We start from the raw sequence: 21551 nt of genomic DNA on the forward strand, positions 1-21551 counted from the left end.
CCACTTTCTGTTTTCATCTCTCAGATCCTACTTATAGATGCCAGACGTGGTGGTACACTCCTTTAATACAGCACTGGGGAGGCAGAGGCAGGCAGAGCTCTGAGTTCAAGGTCAACCTGGTCTACATAGCAAGTTCCAGGACAATCTGGGCTAACCAGAGAAACCCTGTCTCAAAACAAAACAAATCTGACTTTTGGGTCTGAAGATGTGGCTGAAACAGGGTTGCACTCAGTAGCCTAGGTCTCCTCCCACCATGGTCACAGGTATGAGCCACCATGCCCCAAACTCAACTTGTCCTTCAACGGCCCCCTCAAATGCCACTCTATTCAGGATCCTGGCACCACCTGTTTTGACCATACAAGAGTTATAGGGTGGGGGTAGGGTTACTGGGTGGCTATCTCTCACCCATTAGCAAGGTCCACCTCAGTGCCAATCACAAATGAACTCGGGACATGTTTACAAAGTGCCTCCAGGGGGGGAAAGAGTCATCCGACTGCGCATACCTAACCTGTGCCATTGTTCCATCGCCTTCCCCTCAGTCACAGGCACCACTACATGCAGGGTTTGAACTCCGCTAAAATTCTAAGCCCGGGGGCGAGCTCCGTATTTTAGCAGTATGTGTGTCCCCAGCCCCCTAACACAGATATTACCCTCACATCCAAAAGACTCCATGAACATTTGACAACCCAGGCTGACAGAAAAGGGGTGTATGGGAGGGATTCGTGTCCCTGTGCCGAAACTCACCTGTCCCCTTCCCAGTGACAAAGGTTTGAAATAGTTCTCAAGTCAGATTCCAGTGTGAAGGAAGTGGGGAGTAGGCCTGGGCAGTCCCCGGGCAGGGGTGCAAAGAAGTAATGGATGGAAGGGCTAGAGAGATGGCTCAGTGGTTCAAAACACTGACTGCTCTTCCAAAGGACCCGGGTTCAATTCCCAGCACCCACATGGCAGCTCACAACTGTCTGAAGATCCAGTTGCAGGGGATCTGACACCTTCACACCAATGCACATTAAATAAACCATAAAAATATTTAAAAAAAAAAAGAAGTAATGGAAGTAGACAGAGAGTGACGGCCCCACTTTCTAATCTTAGTCTGGCCACTAGCGTGCTGTGTGATCTTGGGTAAATCACAGAACCTCCCTAGAACTCGAGGAGCACCTCCCTAAAGGAACGTTTCGAAATAGAGGTTCCTCAAGACCCTGGCAACCCTAACATTCTATCATGATACTGTCACCTCAAACACCCGAACACCCCATGCAAAAAGCAAGTGGGGCATCTTCCTCAACAGCAGGAAAAAATAGGGACAGAGATGAGCCACAATCTAACTCTCCCATACTGTTCCTTAACCTTCCCAAAATACAGGCGACCCACACCAAGTGAGCTTGGTGGAGCCCGAAGAGGGATCGGAGGGCAGCAGAGGAAAGTGGGCAGACGTGGAAGCAGATCTCCAATAACTAGCTTGAACTTGAACTTTCCCCCACACGTGAACACCTTCCCAGATCCAGTTTGGGAGTGTTCAAATTAGCACAACCTGCCCTGAAATACTGCATAAAACACACAGTAAGCATTTTGCTTGTTTTTATGACATCGATGGTTTCAATGGGTGACTCACCCTTCCTCTTTAGCGCTCTGTGCTCATGGAGTTTACTATAAATAATGCAAAAGGAGGGGCACAGAGGCCGAGCACAGGCCCTGCCCAGCCAGGCTGCTGGGCCCCCTGTAGAGCTAGGCAGGACAACCAATCAGCCCTAAGGTGCATTCAGAAGAACTGCTTTCCACCCACAGGACAGAGAGGAAGCAAACAGCTCCCCCGCCACCCCATGACCTCAAGGGCTTAGGACAATAACACTGTTAGGAAAGGGAACTAAGACCATAGAGTTTGTGCTGGGTACCAGCCTAGAATTTAAACACACATGCTCCTTAATCTTCTAGAGCCTTTTCAATTAGTACAAGTTGGAGTCAAAGCAGGCTCTGCACCTCCCTTAAGATAACCTAGTCAAATCTTAACTTATGCTGCCCAACTATGACCTTTTTTATTTGGTGATGCCCAAGTTGCGTGTGTGTGTGTGTGTGTGTGTGTGTGTGTGTGCGCGCGCGCGCGCACGTGCATATGTATATGTTGTGTGTGTGTTGTGTGTGGTGATTTAATGTGACTTTCAAAGACCCTAACCTCACAGGAGGCTGCACCACGAACGCAGAAACACTACAACAGTCAGAGGGGTCTTGGCCAGGCCAGGTCATCACAATGGAGGCTGCCTCACTGGGATTCCAGCCACAGCAGCTGAAGTCATAGGCCCTTTGGACTCATTCCCTTCCTAGCTGAGAACTGAAGTCAGTATTCACGCTGTAAGGGTCGGGGCGGGGATACCTGAGCTCCTTCTAGGTCCTGCCTTCCCAGGCAACCCCACACCCACACACACTCATCACTCACAAGATTTCCAAGGGTCATCAATTTCCCAATTCTAAGCTATCCTCCCAAAGGCAAGGCAGAAGAATACAGTGTAGACGTCTGAAAAGTCCTAGAGATGTCCCCAACATCAGGGGTGGCAGCAACATTAAAGAGACTTTTATGATATATATGGCCTCTTTACAATAGCTGCTTTCTATGGACACATCTTTATTTGGTTGCTTGCTTGCTTACTTTGTTGTTGTTTTGGTTTTTATTTTGTTTTTTGTTGAGGGGGTTGTTGCTGTTGTTCTGAGGCACGATTTAATGTAGCCCAGGCTGGCCTCAAACTCACTAAGTAACCTGAGACTAGGTGTGAGCTTCTCATCCATCTCTCTCCATCTCCCACATGCCAGGACTACATCCAGGAACCACTGTACTGGGGCTTACGGAATTCTGGGGAAATCAAACTCAGAGCCTCGTGTACACTAGACAACCATGAATTCCAGCCCCAGCCCAAGTGGGGAACTTTAGATTCCTGATGCGTGTGCACGATCCCCTATGATCTCACTTGCTGGCTGTTAACACAGGGCTGACACCACTTAGCCCTGTGTTAGCAGGAATTCCTATCATAGCCTCTCCTCTGGGTCAAAAGAGCAGCATTCAAGGAGCCCGGCTGTATAACTCTAGAATACTTCCTTCACCCAAATGAGCATTTGAAATGTAACACACCCTCAAGGCCATAGACAAAGGGGTGCCACGCAGCTTGTCCAAGGCACACAGCTAGCGAATAGAAGCCATGTTATGGTGGCTTGGTTTCTCAGCCATTGTACCTCTTTCTAAAGCCTTCATTCTTGTCACCAACTCAACAGTGACTAAAAATTAACACTGCCACCACCTTGCAGAAACCCTTTCTTTTGCGTGAGGAACTCAGCGCCCCCACGCATGCCTGATGCCCGACTGCACTGCTCTATCTCCGCATCTCTTGGACTTTGTGCTTCCCAGTAAGGCTGCCCGGTGGATACCCCCTGCTCTAAATAGCCCACTTTGTGATCTGCAAACACTGCAAGGACATCAAAACAAAGCTATCAGCTGGGTACCTGCCTTTAGCAGCCAGTCCAAACTCTTTTGTTTGAGTATCAGGCAGCTTATTGACCAGGGTTAGGGTCAGAAGTTTTTCCTTTACCTAGATACTTTGTTTCAGCAAGAGAGGCATATTGGGGGTGGGTACAGGGGCTCAAGCCGACATCTTTAGTAAGCTCCACGCTTTTAAGACTGGGAAGAGACTATATATGGAGAGTTAAGAGGCAAAAGTGGCCGATAGCTCCCCTCTCTGATCTGAGCATGAACCTGAGTCTCTAACTGTTCCCTTGAAGCAGGGGGACAGGAGGTGAGGGCAGGAAGCTGGGACATCATGAGATCAATGTGACCACCATCTCTTTCTTCAAGCTCTTCCCTGCAACTGCAAACCATCTGACAGCCTCCGCTGGTCCCTGCTGCCTAACTCCCCACCCCTCACCTGACCCCTACAGTTTATCTTCACAGACTGAGAAAGGTGGCCCTTATCAAGCCATCTACTCCTACTAGATTGTTCCACAGACCACAAGGGTTATCAGCAGAGCGATGTAGGATGATAAACAGTCACCTCTTATGCAAATAGCACCAAGAATGCTGGCCACAGAGCAGAAGCCCTGTTTAGGAGAGCTTGAATCGAATGTTCTTTTCCTCCATTCCAATTCTGGGGACCCAGACAACTCGGCAGAAACTGCTCAGGTGGGTTTTCTCCTCCCTTTCTGCTTTGTCAAGCTTGGTGACTTTGCATGGGACTTATGTAAGTTCTCTTTATGACTACAGCTTCACTGTCTGCCAATAACCATATCATTTTTTTTTCTGAGATTCCTGATCATTGTCACGAGCCCTGCTTGCTGAGGTAGAAAAATAAAAGGATTAAGGTTCTGCTGGCCATGACAGAGCATACCTTTCATCCTAACACTCAGGAGACAAAAGCAGGTTGAGTTCTAAGTCATCCTGGTCTTCACAGTGAATCCCAGGGCAGCCAGAGATACACAGTGAGACCCTAACAGACAGGCAGATGGTGGGGGGAGGGGGTGGATTTACCAAGTGGGTATGGAAAGAGTTGTCACACACACACACACACACACACACACACACACACACACACACAAATCTATTAAAAAGAAGAAGGCAGGGTAATGGCTCAGTCAGAAATTGCTTGCTGTGCAAGAATGGAGATTTGAGCTCTATCACCAGGAGAACGCTGGATGTGGTGATGGACCCTGAGAGTCCCAGCATGGAGAGGTGTGGTCAGACAAATCCCTCGGGCTTGCTGAATGCCCATTCTAATCACCTAATCAGCAATTTCCATGCCATTGACAATAAATATAAATAAATATAAATAAATAAATAAATAAATAAATAAATAAATAAATGGGGAAGAACCCTTGGCTAACATCTGACATGCACCCACACATACATGTACCCATAAACAAATTCATATACACCTGTACTCACACACATGTGTACACACACACACACGCACATGCACGTATGCATGCACACACACAAGTACTGATTTCTAAGATGCAGTCCACATGACTGGAAGATGCTCTCAGGCCAAATCCGTGTGACAGAAGCAGCCGGGACACCAGTCAGAGCCTTTTCAAAGGTTTCTTATTCCAAGTGCAAACTCAGAGAGGCTGGTGTCTCTAGGTGACAAAAGAATTGCGCTCAGAGGGACAGAGCAAGCCGTCTCACCCCCAGGGCTGCAGGCTGGGAGGGGGAAAGCAGGAGAATGACACAATCCAGGGCTGGCCAGAATGAAAGACAGAATGGAAGAGGCTAATTTACACAGGAAGTGAGCACTTACCAGGCCCTTCATCTCAACACACAAAACCCTCGGCCATATCTGGAAGTAATTACACCCAGTTAACATGATCTGCTTGCCACTAAAATTAACTGCAAACAGAGATATTTTTCACTTTTGCAACAAGGAATGCCAAGATGTGTTCTGGTCTGCACCCCACACATACCACTGAATCTGGCTTGGGGGAGGTGGCATTTATCTGTGACTTGGAAAACAAGGGGGGGGGAACACATCTCTTGTAGCTGTCAGGACACGAAAGTAAAACAGAAGATAATTATGGAAAAGTGAATGGTGGCCCTGAAAATCCACTGAGCTGGAAGCCCCACAGAGTCTGTGGCCCTCACAAGCCCAGTCGGTTTCCCCACACGGAACTTCAAGGAAAAAAAGTGTTTTTAGAGTCACTCGATTTAGCTTCCCATTGCATTTAGGTACCATCTTCAGCCCTTCTGGCAAAGGAGCGGGGGCGGAGGGGTGGGATGCGGGGAGGTAGATTCACAACTGTTAGCTGAGCCTTGATTTAGCAGATCAGCTTAGAGGACAACTGTCACGGTTTCTCTTTGGCGCTGAGGATTTCCAATTCCTAATGTCGCCAGTGCCATCGAAGCAGCTTCCACTCCCTCTGAGCTGCGCAGCAACGACTCACTGAAGAGGTGTGCAGGAGAAAAACCTGAAGAGGACTTCGTGGTTTGCCTCCAGGGTATGCACCCTGAAACGGGTCCATGTCCTTGCTTTCCAAACTCTTGGCTTAATGGCTTCAACCTGGCTGAGCAGTCTGCCATCTCTCTTTGTCCCTAACTGCGCAATCTGAAAGGCTCTTATTTGTATTTTTCTGTGAGCTGCCGTCCACGATGCTACAAACACAGAGACAGGTCTGTTCCCAAGGGGGCCTTTGCCTGCAGTGAACCCTTCTTTTCTAGGCCACACTCCACAAGTTCCCCCTCAAGGTGCAGCTCAGTCCTTCATCACCAGGGGACTTTAAACCAGCAGCCACCAAGTAGAGCACCCACTGACTGGACAACTCACAAACATCTTTTCTCAAAAAAGAGGCAGGCAGAAGTTTTCCTTAAGAATGAGGTCAGACGCCACTGTTCTCAGCAAAAGTCACTTTTAGAAACACTCCCTCAGGCACTTGGGGGGGAGGCAGTACGGCAACCAGAGAGGGCTTGCTTTGAGGACTTGGAGCTATGATGGGGTGGGGGAGCATTGGATATATTGAAAGAAACACACACACACAAACACACTCTTTAACTCTGTAAATGTGAGTTCATAAATAAGACATGAAAGAGGGTAACACGTCCTTTTCAAATCGGCAATCCAGGGTCACGCGAGCACCCAACACTGGCTAACTGTTTATGCTGTGTGCACCATGATCCCACTGACGAGGATAGCACCATGCCAAATGGCACGGTCCTTACTTCCTCCCGCTGACCCAGATGCAAGTGGCTAGGAACCCTGCCCTGTCCACCAGCATCCAGAAGAGCATGGATTCAGGCTCAACCTCACGTACAGACCCCATGCTCTCTCCACTCACCATCCAGCCAACCACTATAGGGAATTTAGAAGAGCGAGAAAGAGAAAGAGACCCTGAAACACTCCCTCCCATTAATAACCCATTGGTATGCGGTATGTCTTCTTAACCGTGTATGTGCACACAGGTGCACAAACAGGCAGGCACACACTCACACACAAACGTGCATGCCCACACACATGGGCTCACACATGAATGGATGCACACCCTGGGTCCTATGACTACATAACCCTCCGGGCTCAGAAAGGGTTAAGTTACCCTCACTGCATAAATCAAAAGTTCAAGGCTGCACCACACCACAATGATCCCCTTTTTACATATGACGAGAACCAGAGAGGGGCTGCAATCCCAAGCATCCTGAGTGAGTCTCCCCAGCCCGCACAGGTTACACCGCTGGGGTCAGGGCCGAGGACCTTTAGCGGCAACATTCATTTCCTGAACAGGACAAGCCCTCCTGACCATAAAGCTAATAAGAACTTCCTCGCACGGCGAGCTCCGGCTGACAGGGCGACTTGTCACTGGTCACGCAGGAGGAGAGCGCTGGTTCCCATTAGAGGCTTATGATGCCAGGTGCTCCTAATAAGGCACCTCAGTGAGAAACAAGAGCTTGCTAAGTCCTGCCTGGCTCCAACTCTGGAAGTAATCAGGCCTGGGCTTCAGGGATTAGGGAGGGGCCTTCCTTGAAGAAATTGGGGGGGGGGGGGGACTCCGTAGACCCCTGGCAGCCGCTAACCTGCTGAATGGCTTAAATAAATAAATTCTTAAGCATCCTTCCACATCTTTCCCAGTCACCATAAAAGACTCCCCCAAATTAACACGAGTAGTATTTCCCCAGTACTCCAGGCTTGATGGATTACCCAGAGGGCCATTACGTTAGGCCAGATCTGCTTCTCATGACAGCAAGGAGCGTCATGCCAACAGATCTAATGGCATTAAGATCACAACCCTCAGCTAATCCACTTAGCCCAGGAGAGGATAACAGGGGGCTCGGTGGCTCCCCTATCAGGACGGGGTCACTAGGGAAGTGGAAGGTAGGTAGGCAACTTTTTATCCCATCCCTGCTGCTACCAGTTAGCTCGGTGTTGCTTCTGCTTATCATCACCCTGGCCTCTGCAAAGCTAATGGTTTGATGGAGAACGGAGAACGGGCCTTATTTTCAGCTCGTCTGGTGGTTCGAGTGTGTGTGTGCTGTCTGTCTTTACTTTCCAAGGACTTCTGCTGGCTGTAAAGAATTTAGACAGGACTAGCATTTTTTCCCTCTTCATCAAAATATCTGTGACTAGGTCTTTTAGTAGCTCCTTTAGCATCGCCGTGCTGTCTCAGGAAGTTCCTTCTCTTGCCTAACTTGGGTCCTTCCTCCTGTAAGGCTGAACACAATCTGTTCACGCTGAAGAGAATCAGGTCTCAGGGTCAGAGTGGAAAGTGAGTTCAGAACTGAGACTCAAACAGGATTTGGGGGAGTTTTAGCCAAAGTTTCCATGCTAAACAAGAAAGGGCTGGAGCCCCTCCCCACAGCTGCACAGTTAAGCCTCGCATAGGCAAAACCCAACCAGTTTTTTTCAGACTGAGCCAGCATAATAAGGACATAGGGGCTTTTAAGGGAAACAGTAGAAAGGGGGATTTCTGATTATGCCGGCACGGAATTAACAACGCAGACTTTTTATTTTTGAAAGCGTGTTTCTTTTTTTCTCTCCCTTTCTCTGTTTTTCTCTTTTCCCGTCAGCATAAAAGCTTCTACCTCAGCCAGGGGTGGTGGCACGAACCTTTGATCCCAGCACTTGGGAGGCAGAGATAGACTGTGAGTTCGAGGCCAACCTGGGCTACAGAGCAAGTTCCAGGACAGGCAAGGCGGCACAAAACAAAACGGCTCTACCTCTAGAAGTCAGGAAGATGTGACGCTGGATTTCCCGGATCTGCGCAATTTTGGCCCCTAAACACCTGTCCACTGTGCTCCTCTGAAGCCACCAGGAGAAATGAGAGGACCAGAGCTGGTCACTTGGCTTCAGGGAAAATGAGTCAGAAGACTAAAGCGCCAATCCTGGCGCCCTCTCCTGCTTTCCATAGACAAGCTGACTAACCTCATGGACTTTCCTTGCCCATCAGAAATGTGAAACCAAGACCCCCCCTTACAGCCCAGCTAAGAATTAAGGAGATCTCATTAGTGCACTCAGCTCAGAAGCTGACATGTAACAAGCATTGACTATTGTCCCTGAACCACTCTGGGACACTCTGGGAAGGACTTCTAGGGAGGGAGTTCTCAGCTCCTATCCTTCCTGTGAGCCCAGCCCATGACCACCTGCAGTAAGGTGGGGTGTGTGTGTGTGTGTGTGTGTGTGTGTGCGCGCGCGCACCCTATTCCAGCCCCACCAAGGCGCTCCTCCACACCCTACGCCCTGTGAACAGAGAGTAGGCACCAACGTCTGGGCTCTATGTTTGGAGCAGACAGCAGCAGCACTGTCCAGCTAAATTTAAAGAGCTGGGATGATTTGCCAGGCCCTGGGTCAATGGGACAAAATGTACCCGGGACACCAGATTACACTGGTCCACTTCCCAGGGAAGACAGAGGAGCACACGGGCCTGTGTTGTGGGCATGGCCTTCTACACAACAGTAACGGCTACCAACTGGAAAACACCTACAGAACACATGCACTGTGCACTTCTATGTGTGGCAAATTCTTATAGGTTGCTACTTACAATGACCCCTTGAGTAAGGACTGTTGTTGGTAACCCATTTTAGAGATGGGCAGACAGCCTGTAGAGGTCAACTACCACAACCCCAGCCACACAGCCGGTAAGTGATACAATTGGCATTCTGCGACCACAGTCAAGAGGAGCACATTCACTATATATAAAACATGAGGTTGCAGGTGGTAGTGGACACTGTGACATTCCTTCTCGCTACCAGAATAACTATGGAAGAGTCACCCTTTCACCTAAGCAGAACGTGTAGTTATCATAGGACATTCAAGACCCCTCTTGTCACCTCTTATCTTCATTCAGCAAGACTCTTAAGCCTTACACTTGAATTTTCAATTGTGTTTTAAAATCATCACACGCGCACATGTGTGTGTGTGTGTGTGTGTGTGTGCGTGCACATACACTGAGATAGCAAGAAATCAAAAGTGGGATTTGAGTCTAGCCATTCTGGTTAGGACATTTTAAAGACTTTTTAAGAGATTCCTAGAACTACGAAAGTTCCAAGAGTTCATTCTAGATCTCATATGACTCAGCAACCCCTAGCAGGTTAAAAAAAAAGTAAGTAAAAAATTAATAACAATAAGTCAACACGAGCTGGGCATGGTGGCGCACACCTTTAATCCCAGAACTTGGAAGGCAGAGGCAAGCACATCTCTGTGAGTTCAAGGCTAGCCTGGTCTATATAGTGGGAACCAGTCTCAAAAAGATAAAAAAAAAAGACACAAATGAGTGCAGATGGAGGAAATTAAACTCATCTCCATCATGGCTGTCAGATCCCACAATGCAAAATCCAAAACCATGGACTTAAAGCACAATTAACCAGCAATCCAGAAAATGCTCATCAAAGTTAGAAAAGAAAGCTCAGGATAGAAAGGGAACACCAAGACAGACAGCTCAGAGCCGTAGCCTCCACAGCAGCTGGACACAGGGACAAGCCCCTGGCAAAGCCTCTGGTCATCTCCCTTCTCTTCACAGCCACAGACCTTTCCAAAAGATCGGGTTTCCAGGTACCCAGGAGATTAGGGACAGAATCACTCATCACCCCTAAAAGGATACTTACAGGAAACAGAAATGGGTTTGAATAGGATTGGGGCAAATCTGTGAATGACACAGTAGCTGGAAATAGCTACTAAGCAAAGCCTGGATACACCTGACCTTTAGAACTGACGTCAAGAAATATGGCTGAAGCCTCCAACCCTGGCAGCTTAGGGATGGGGCTGGTACCTAAAGACAAGGTCAGATGGAGCTGAGCCAGAATACCACTGTCCGTGCTCTTATAAGGCCTGCTGTAGTGTACCCAAGGCAGCATAGTGCCTGGCCCTAACCATTTATAGCTGCGTGACCATCAGCAAGTCACTTACTTGCTTTCAAATCTTTTCGTTATCTCTAAATTGGGGGACTTGATACTGCCTTAAGATCACTTATCCAAAACCACTAGGTGCTTCAGAAATCAGAACTGTGCAGATGGTAGGCTTATCGGGACCTGTGTTTAACAGCTCCAGTGGCATCTAGGGCAGCACTCTGTAATCAAACACATTAATATTTTTGCAGCAAAACATATGAATATTCAAAATAAAGCAGGATAAATATAGCCTCGCATCAGCTTTTGCCGCTAAATGAGTTTGCCGCAAACTTACACAAAACCTTTTAGCTTCTAGAGCTTCTACGTCTTCCTAATCACAGAGCTGGGATTGTCGCCCCCACTCCCTTCAGAAGGCTGTGAGTTAGGAGAGAGAGAAAGTCTGACGATGTGTTTTACCAAAACATCACAGCGGAGGGTGGGCACTCGTCGTGTGGCTGCTGGGGCTCTCATCACTCCAAGGCACGAACTTGGTGTGACCTCAGAGGTGCCTAGAAGCCAAGCATGGCAGCGCAAACACACAATCACAGCATCTGGGACGCTGTGGCAGGAGGACCACCAGGAGTTCAAGGATAGTCTGGGCCACAGTGTGAACTGAGAGATGGGAGCGGGGAGAGGAAGAAGGGAAGAAAAGGAAGAACAAGAAGCAGCAGCAGCAGGTGGGGGAAGCCTCAGTTGGTAGACTGCATGTGCTCAGTTGGTAGATTGCGTGCTCTCAGTCGGTAGGGCACGTGTGATCAGTTGGTAGGGTGCATGTGATCAGTTGGTAGGGTGCATGTGCTCATCTGGTAGGGTGTGTGTGTGATCAGTTGGTAGAGTGTGTGTGCTCAGTTGGTAGAGTGCGTGCTCTCAGTTGGTAGGGTGTGTGTGCTCAGTTGGTAGACTGTGTGTGCTCAGTTAACAGAGTACTTTCCTAGCATATACAAAGCCCTGAATCTGATCCTCAGCACCACAAACACTGGGCATGGTGGCTCCCAGCATTCAGGAGGTGGCAGCAGGAGGATCAAAAGTTCAAAGAAGGCCATTCTCAGCTGCATAGTAAGCTCAAAGCTAACTGGAGTACACGAGATCCTGTCTCAAAACAAGCCATCCGACCTCTGCAGGTTCCTCACTGAAAACAGAGAGTCTGCCAGAGAGAGACTAAGCTGAGAAGACAGAGCTCCGGCATCCCAGCTACATGGAATATGTAGCCTCTAGCCAGTATCCTCTAGCCCCTCCATCTGGTCCCAGGAAGTTTCTGGAAGGGCTCTACACAGGTAGGTTCAGGGAGCCAGGCAAGATTGTTCCTTGGTGCCTGAGCCTCCCTTGCAGAACTATATGAGTTCCCACTATGCCGCAGAGGTGGGCTGACCTGTGGGCTGTTCAGTATTTGATCTGGCAAAGGCTCCTATAGAATATATAGGTCCCACTCTGATTCTGCAACACCAAGGCCAGAAGCACAATAAAAGTTGCCTTAGGTGTGGAGCAGACAAAGCCATAAACGAGAACAGAGACTCCACACAGTCAGCTATGTTGTTCCTGTAATGTTGGTGACCCCTGCATAAGGCTGGGAATGACATGGAGCATCTGACCCAGGTGAGCTGGATCCAAGACCACATCTAGACTAAGCCACAGGCAGACCTGACATCCAAACCAACCCACAGGCAGAACTACTCCAGTTTTTCACAGAAAGAAGACAGGTGAGCCTTGACCAGGACAGTCCAATCTTCCAAAAGCCTTAGAGGGTTCCCTCTCTCACAGACGCTGTCCTCTGTAATAGGGACCTGCTGGAAAAGATTCCTGGGTCCAGAATTTGGAGGAGATTGCTGAAGCCACCTGGTTTATCCAAGTGGCGTCTCTGTGGTCTTTCCATCCATCCATACATCATCTGATATTTCCTTGGAACAGGAATCACGACGCATACATCCCACTACGTTTCAGTACCACTCTCTGTCCAGCCAAAAGGTGCTCCTACCATGCCACCCCAGGTTAGGATCAAGTTATGGGGAAACCTATGCATGCAATCCAATAACCAATCCCCTTCCTGCCTTGCTCCTCTGCAACTCTGCCCTTTCTTCATCCCCAAAGCAAGAACAAACGCCAGATACTTCATCTGTACCAGCACTCTAACCTGCTGGCTTAAAATAAAATAAACCTTGTGGCTGTAACCTATCAAGTCATCCCTGTTAGGATTCCAGCCAATTCCCACAGCTTCCTGGCATCGGATTTTTCTATCTAGCCTTTCTGTTTGCACTGGTAGCTGTGATGATTTTTCTTCCACCGAACACTTCTCAGATTGCTGATAGGTGGGAGGGAGCGATGCACAGAGAACAGTGGGGAATGGGGAGATGGTGCATTAATCCTGGTTCCTGGAGAGAGGAGAGGAAAGGTCTCTCATAATGTGCATCTAGCCAGGGGTAGCCCAGGGCTGCACACACACACACACACACACACACACACACACACACACAAAGCGGGGGGGAATATCTTCTCCCTCTCTTGATTTCCTCAGACCTTGCAGCTTAGCATAGCAGGGTCTGACCCCAGATCTAGCTACCTAGGATGAAGGACTCATTTCTACCCTCAGTCAAAAGCACATGTTTCCTTTCATCAGACCACCGTGTGGCACCAAGGACTCCAGAATGAAGCGTCGTTGTTACAACCTTATGAGGACAGGGACACAGTCACCCCACCTCACAGAGGCTCCAGTGGATGGGAATGCTCGGAACTCCACACATTTAGAGCTCAGAGCCAATAGGGAGATGTAGAAAGGAGGCTGGAACTACAAAGAGAACAGAGCTTAACTTTCATGGTGACTACATGGTGGCCGCAGCACATGTGACTTTGGATGTCACTTCAATCAGCATCAACCCTAAAACTGACCCCGGAAAGGTTGAAGAACCTCTGAAGATGCTCACTCTGCGTATGACTGCTCTCCCCATCTCAACCCCTTGAGATACAACTTAGCCAACCCTCGCTTCTCCCCAATTAGAGTCCCAGTCACATGAGAATCCAGAACTCTCGGGACAGTTACATCTTTTGTGGCCTTCTTGAGTAGAAATAAAATGATGTACACAGACTCATTGAGAACTCTTGGCTCTGAAGATACAAGAACTAGAAAAAGGTCGGGCGTGTGGTACTCAACCTTAATCCCAGCACTCGGACCAGAGGCAGAAGCAGGCGGGTCTCTGTGAACTGAAGTGCAGTCTGCTCTGCATAGCTAGTTCCAAGCTATCTAGGGCTATGCAGTCAGACCTGGTCTTAAAAGCAAATAAATAAATTTTCTAAACAACGAATCAGAAGGAAAAGCACTTTATGTGTGTTTGTGCACTGCTGTGCATGTGTGTGCTTGTGGGGGGCAGAGGTCACGTTAGGCATCTTCTTCAATTGTTCTCCACTTCAATCTTTTTTTTCCTTCAGATGAGATCTCTTGTTGAACCTGCAGCTTGTAGATTAGGCTGACTGGCTGGAGGGATCTAGGGATCTGTCTATCTCCGCCTCCCCAAGCCTAGGATTACCGGTGCGTTTTGCTGAGCTTGGGTTTTTTTTTTTTTTTTTTTGGGTTTGGTTTTTTTTTTTTTTTTTTTTTTTGGTTTTTGGTTTTTCGAGACAGGGTTTCTCTGTGGCTTTGGAGCCTGTCCTGGAACTAGCTCTTGTAGACCAGGCTGGTCTCGAACTCACAGAGATCCGCCTGCCTCTGCCTCCCGAGTGCTGGGATTAAAGGCGTGCGCCACCACCGCCCGACCTGAGCTTGGGTTTTTGCTTGTGTGCATGGCTTTTGACACGGGGATCGAAACTCGGGTCCTCACGCTTGCAGAACAAGCATTTTATCAACCAAGCTGTCTTTCTAGCCTCATCCCCACCCCAAGAGCGACCTCACAAAGTGACTTTCCATCATACTGCGCTTTTCACAGCACGTTCTTATCCGGAGATGACAGACCCATCCTGTCAAGTTTGAGAGGGAGTTTCCTCTCAAGGAAAATGTAAGCAAAAAGAAGCGCAATTTCGTCAGTCTATTTCCGAGCAGCTCGAGCACCAAGAAGACACATATCCGCAGTTGTTATTTTATGTATCACTGGAAAAAAAGTGGCTACTTTTAGCTGAGTGCCTCTTTCCATAGGGTACAGCTCAGAGCGGCCAATCAGGCAGTCTCGGAGCAAGCTGTGGCTAGAGGTGACTGTATCAATTTCCCACCCACCATTCTGTCCCCGAAATGAGCAACAGGAATGGAGGAAAGAGAGAGTGCATGCAGAAATGGAAAACCCACCCAAGATCAGCAAAACAGCCTAAGTTGTGCAAAAGGCTAGCATCCACAACAACCGAAAACCGGATTTGTGGGCATAATTCATCAGACTCAGGGATGAGAAATGCTAACGATGGGCTTATAGTTTACAGCAAACAGAAAAGACAACCCCACTCTTGACTCCTGCTCTGACGAGCACTGATCAATGGTCTCCCACCTGTTCTGCAGGAAGGATCCTCTTCTTCACAGGATAGCTACAAGGAACCACAATGCGTGACAGATTTAAGTCTGAGTTTGAATCTTTCTGCCTTGCTAGGACTGTGTCTCAGCATTTTTCCTGTGTATTGGTAAAAGAAACACTACCTATGTCTTAAAAACATTGTAGCAAATGTGAAATTCCAGGGAAAGCACTAGTCCTGAACCAAACACATCAGAAGAAGTCAAAGGGGGGGGGGGGAGGTCGTTTTGCAGAGATGAAAGTGGATGCCAGAGGGCAGCCAAGGCTAGCCCTTGTGATCGGAAAAGGGATATGAGGAGACTATACAAGCTGTTGAGACCAAAACTCTTACACACGTTCTTGTCTTAAATTTAACTAGAATCGCCTCTGCCTCCCAATGTGTCTGCGAGAACAGACATTTGGGGCCTATGGGTCTGTGTAGGACTTAAACAACATCCAATCCATGCTACTGTCCCAGGCTGAAGACAATGCCCTGCCATTACACAAACTGTGGCAGGTGGGTGTAGGAAAAGGCTAATGACATGGCTCGGCTGCTGGCCACAGGAGACCTTCAGCCTGAACCCCCACCTCCTGCCCTTTTTTTTTTGCCACTTTTATTAAACAGAAGCATAGACCAAACCACAGGAAAAGCAGATGGAAATCCCAAGAACAAAACAGAAAGGATGGCCTAGAAGAGCCTGGCCCATGAGTTCCCTAATGTTTTGGATAGACATCATGTCCTCTCGCCAGCCTCTGAAAATAACTGTGTGTTCTCCTGTACTTCAGTACGGTAAAGAGTGGTTTGTTTTTTGTTTTGTTTTTCAAGGAGCACAGAGGAGTCGGGTTCCCAGAGGAGTTGGGCCAGACATAAAGGAACACCATCAGGACCAGAAGATGAGCACAGTTGCAAGGCTGGCACTGGGGCAAGGGATTACCTGTGCTGCTCCACGGCCTCGTTGTCTGGAAGCTCAACCCCACACACGCTGCACTGCTCCCCCAGAGGACGGCTTTCGGCCTTCATGCCCACAGCCAGCTCACCCAGCTTGCTGAACAGCTCCCTCTGGATGAAGCCCTGAGGCAGCAGGCCCCCATAGGTGCTGAAGTCCATGGAGACGGCCAGGGCAGGTTGCACATGGAGACCAGAGGTCACTGAAGACGGCATGCTCAACACAGCATCGGCCTTGTGGTTGGGCAGCACTGAGTAGATGCCCAAATGCTTCTCCACTGGGGGTGCCAGGGGCTCCTGTCGCCCAGGGTGTCCCTGACTAGCTTCAACAGGAGGTGAAAGCTGCTCACCACTTTCTTCTCGCCCGTAATGAAGCTCCCTGGCGCTGGTGATGACGCTGCTCCTAGTGGGAGTCCCAGGCCCCTCTTTGCTCCTTTCTTCGAGCTTGTCCCCCAACCCTCCTGAGATGCTGGACTCAGCTGCCCCAGGGCTGTCCTGGCCAGGGACTTCATCTACCTGCATCATCTCTGTCTTCACCTCAGCCACCGCAGAGTGCCGCCCACCCCCCACCAGTGCGGGCTCCTCGGGCCCTGCAGGTGGCTGAAGAGTTCCTTGCAGGAGAGACTGTCCTATGGTCATCAAACTGTCCACTGCTGCCTTGGTAGGACTCATGGCTGAAAGCCCAAAAGAGGTGGAGACCGAAGGGCTCTGGTCCACCATGGGCCCAGGGAGGCTCTGTCCAGCCACGCTGGAATACCCACTCTCCTCGCTGGAATGCTTCGAGATGAAGATGTTCTTGAGGTATCGAGCCTTGCGGTCCTCTTCTTCTTCACCCCCGCCATCTGCCATGGTGGCCTCTGTGTCATTGTCATCGGATGCCTGGATGGTCTCCAGGATCTTCAGGCACTGTTCCTCCAGGTACTCAATTTCCAGGATTTCGGCTGCATACAGCAGGTCATCGAGGTCCTCTGCCTTGGCTTGCAGTGTGGCCGTGTAGGCATACTCCAGAATCTGCTGGAAGGTCTTTGGCGAGAGGAAGTCCAGAGTATAGTGCTGGCTGTTTCGGTGAAAGAGAATCTCAAACATCTTGCTTGTGCAGGCCAGCACTGTCCGGTGGGCATGGAACTCCTGGCTGTCCACCATGATGACCACATCGCACAGAGTCCCGGCCAGTCGCATCTGATTGGCCTTGCACAGCAGCCCCGTAGGGTGGCTAGGGTTCTGCAGCTGGATCATACCCATCTTTGTCAGATCCATGACGCTCCCCTTGGCTCAGGCATGGGGCTTTCTTTCCTTCTTTGCTCCGCGTGGTGGGGCGGGGTAGGCTTCCTGGGCTAGTGGAGGGACTGGAGAAGGCAAGAAGAGAAGAAGTAAAAGAGATGAGCAAGTGACAACATCCTCAGTGTCCCTAAAATTAAGAATTCAAGCATTACAGTATGCCTCCACTCCAGCAAGAGGCTCTTGGGGTTTGAACAGAAGGGATTCCTAGAAACCTATGAATCGGGCTTTGCAACAAGCCCAGGGCTCTAAGAGTAAAAAGAAAGTTATGTTTTCCCATATGTTTAATCAATGGCTCGGTAGCATCCACTGGATGAAGTCACATGAAGATTACAATGAATCCTAGGCATTCTTTAAATCTGAGAATAGACTTCCCATGTAAGACCAGTGTCCACCATGAGGCTCACAAGCATACTTAAAATTAACGAATTCTTAACCCCTTCCTTTAGTCAGCTTAAGCATTCAGCTTTACTGTCAATCCCTCATCTTCAATGCTTTTCTAGTTTTGCTTCACTGAGATGGCCTTAGGAGACAAATCAAATATAGCCAGGGCTGCTAGACGTGGTTGGCGGTGGCAGCGGCGGCCTGATATCTATCTGCAGCAAGGCTGTCCTCTCCTAACCATGTCCTTGCTCCACCATCCAGTGCCTTCTATGGCCTCTGTCCTTGTACTCTGTAGTCAGGGCTGCAAAGGATTGGCAGACCCATTCTTAGGCTGTGACAAGAACACACACCACACACCACACCACATACACACACACACACACACCACACTTCACATGCTAGCTTATCATTTCTACCTACAAGTTCCTCAGAGTTACTCTGTATGTCCAAGGTGTGTGTGTGTGTGTGTGTGTGTGTATATGTGTGTGTGCTTGTATGCATGTTAGCCTATTAACATGCCTACATATAATTATACAAGATGCTACAGCCTCCTCCTTTCCTTCCTACCCACAAGAGCCCAATGGACAGAACACTCTAAAATGAGAAAGCAGAGAGACACCATAGGAGGGTATGTTCCCAACCAACAAACAGCCTTGAGGGCTCATGCCAGACTGGATACCTCCGAGGTGTTGGCAAGTTCAGTGACAAGGAGAAAAACTGACACAGGACATGGCTCTAGAAATGACATTGGCACCAACATCTCTGGTTAAGTCCAAAAGGTAGGGTAGACTGGGCTGGAACACAAAAGCCTTTCACAGAGCGTGTTCTGGATCACTGAGTGGCTCCCGATTCTGAACAGTCATCGGGACATGGACAGAAAGACCTAACAGGCCGAGGTCCTAGCCTCTGCCTAGCTGTGGCCAACATCTCCCACAGCTAATGGCCCGGGGAGAGGGGAGAGAGAGCTAGACTTCTTGGCCACTCTTCACAGAGCTTGCCTTCGCCCTCTTAAGGACACAGAGGCACAAAACTCATGCAGAAAAGGTTAACAACACTTGCTGACTACTCTCACTGTCCACCCCAAAGTGGAAACTGAGGGCATCAACAAGGGTGAGACACAATTCATCAAAGACTTCATGGATACTGTGTGCTTTCGGCAGAGATCAGAGTTTCAAAAAACTAAGAGAGAGAGAGCCAAAATAAAGAAGGTTCGCGGCCCGAATATCTTTCCCCAAAGGAGCCTTTGAGGCCTTGAGGCAAATCAAGGTGCCCTCTCTCTCACCGGCGGATCTGTACCAGCCGATAGGACCGTCGCTAGCAGCAGCGATCAGCCAGGAGGCGCTGGGTAAAGCGCTAACCCGCCAGAGCACCGAGGATCAATCGCGCTCCCAACACACCCCCTCGTTCCCAGCGACCCCCGCCGAGACTTGCAGAGGACTTTGGCAAACTTGGGAAAGCAACTTTTACCCAGGAGTCGGGCACCTCTGGAAGAAAGGGAACTGAGCTAAGAAAAGAGGGAAAGCGAAAGAGACCAGGGAAAGGAGAAGGTCCGAACGGGCTGGACGGCATAGATAGGCCGGCCAGGCGGTGCAACCCGCAGAAGAAGGGGAAGCACAAAAGCCCTGCGGCGAGTAGTGGGAGGCCAAGCAAGAAGAGATCTCCGGGTCCTCATCTCCCACCCAGGATCAGGATCCTCGGGAAACCATCAGCATGGTCCCCAGCCTCCCACACCAGCTGCCCGCATGCCCGAGTTAGACACGCTGGGATCGTGGCGGGGAGAAGGCGAGCTGGTCGCAGCGGAGCGCTTCTGTGCATTCCAGTGGGTCGGCAGGCTGGCAGGATCGTGCGCATTTCGACCGCGTGCGGGAGCGTGCGAGGGGCTAGGCAAGCTTGCAGCCGGCGCGCTAGGATGGGAAAGATATCCCAAACGCATCAGGTGCAGAGCCCGGGAACCCACCGTGCGCGGCCGGGAGCGCACAGCGAGCTCCGGCGCCACGGCTGCTCCCACCGAGAGCCGAGGAGGACCCGGAGTGTCGGAGTCTCTCCGAAGCTTCCCTCTCTCCTTAAACAGGGGCATCAAGTCTAATCAAGAAAAAAAGAAAATTCCCACCACGTTTTTCTCTAAAGAAAACAAAAACCCAAGCGGTACCAGTCCCCTCCCCTCCGCCTCCCAGGTCCACTCCTTGGCTCCTTCGGTTCTAGCTCCCCAGCGGGGCAGCGAATAAACACAAATAAATAAGGCACTCACGCCAAGCGCACCGGTCCGCATACATATGAGCACCCACAGGCTCTCTGCTCTTCCGCCAGCTCTTGGCTGTACAAAGCCACCCAATCCCGACCACACGCGCCCACAGCCCCGGCAGACCTCCCGGCTTGCCACCTCTCACCCGGACCGTGCCCCGAGGAGGAAGGTTGGAGAAGCAGCTGCGCCTAAGCTGACAGCCCGGGCTCCGCTTTCTAGCTGACCCCCAACAGGCGCGGGCGACTGCTGCTGCAGCAGCAACCAGAGAGCTCCGGAGGAGCCCAGCGGCCGAGTGGCCAAAGCTAGCGCCACCCGCCTAAACCTCTCCCGCCCCAGGGCGCCCTGGCGGGAGGCGATCGCTGGGCGGTGCGTGTCCAACACACACACACACACACACACACACACACACTCACCGCTTTCCGAGCCTGGAGCTTGGGGTGGGTGTGCGTGCCTTGGGGGTGAGGGGTGTGCCTGGATCGGGGAAGGGGTGTTGCTGGGGAACTGTTGCTCCGGATCTCACAGCGGCAGCGGCGGCATCGCCCGGCAGTTCGCAGTACCCGCTCTCATCACCCTTAACTCCTCTCTGCCGCTAGGTTAGCAAATCACCACCGGCTGCGGCGCCTCCGCCGCGTCCCACGTCAACGCCGAGCCCCCTCCCCTGCGAGGCCCCGGCGCCTCTCCATCTTTAGTGCTGGCGGCCGAGCCCGGCTGCCTGCCCACAGCTGCCCCCTCCCCTCCCCCTGGCCGGCCTCGGCCCGCCCACCCCGCCCCACCCCCGCCCTAGCGGAGCCCGTGCGCGCTCCTAGCCCGGCCCTCCCTTCCCGGGCGCTCCCCTCCTTTCCCGGCGCACAGCGCTCCGGGCTTCTCCTGACATCTAGCTGCTGCCCCGGCGCCAGCGGCCGCTGCTCGTGACTAGGCGGAGAGGGCAAAAGGTTGCAAGGAAGAGAAGCCTCAAGGGGCCAGAAGGATGAGAGGGAGGAGTAGTCCCTACTTTAGACTCAGGTTTTTCATTTCCACTGGGCATGCTGTGTATCCCGCGCCCCCAACTCCAGTGCTCAAGCGCGGAGTTTCGTACAGTTTTCTAGTATTTGCACCAGCTCAGTGTGTGGTATCTAGCCTTTCACTTTTTCTCAGGACGCGGGTTGCATCCTGCCTTACCTTAGACATTGGTTTTAAATGCGTTGCTTCCCCAGTCCCAAACCAGGCCTCTCATGCCTGCCCGCAGGGATGAGTGTTCGGGTTAGTGGGATTTGGCCAGTCAGATCCAGAGGGTCTGGTGAAGATCTGGTAAGGGGGCAGCGCCTCCGTTTTGCTCTATGGATAGTTGAAAGCTGAAGTCAAGGCCTGAGTAAAACTTCTTCACTCTCAATCTCCGGGATCCTCCCCCCAACTTTCCCGGCCCCAGGAATC

General features: G+C 50.5%; 1 protein-coding gene across 5 annotated transcripts in view; it reads right to left on the bottom strand.

The window, feature by feature from the left end:
* The window catches only part of Zbtb16 (zinc finger and BTB domain containing 16), a 182563-nt gene extending 161242 nt beyond the window's left edge, over positions 1 to 21321 (bottom strand). Inside the window, exons 1-2 of one of the 5 annotated variants that reach the window (XM_038322387.1) lie at positions 21300 to 21321; positions 16227 to 17583 (exon numbers count right to left, since the gene is read on the bottom strand). In XM_038322387.1, the coding sequence (XP_038178315.1) occupies positions 16227 to 17494 (1268 nt within the window). In that variant the 5' untranslated portion in view covers positions 17495 to 17583; positions 21300 to 21321. The other 4 variants (XM_038322383.1, XM_038322384.1, XM_038322386.1 and 1 more) reach the window with 4 other exon arrangements.
* Between the last annotated feature and the right edge of the window lie 230 nt (positions 21322 to 21551).

Source organism: Arvicola amphibius, chromosome 3 (assembly GCF_903992535.2).
Source record: "Arvicola amphibius chromosome 3, mArvAmp1.2, whole genome shotgun sequence".
Classification (NCBI taxonomy): Eukaryota; Metazoa; Chordata; class Mammalia; order Rodentia; family Cricetidae; genus Arvicola; species Arvicola amphibius.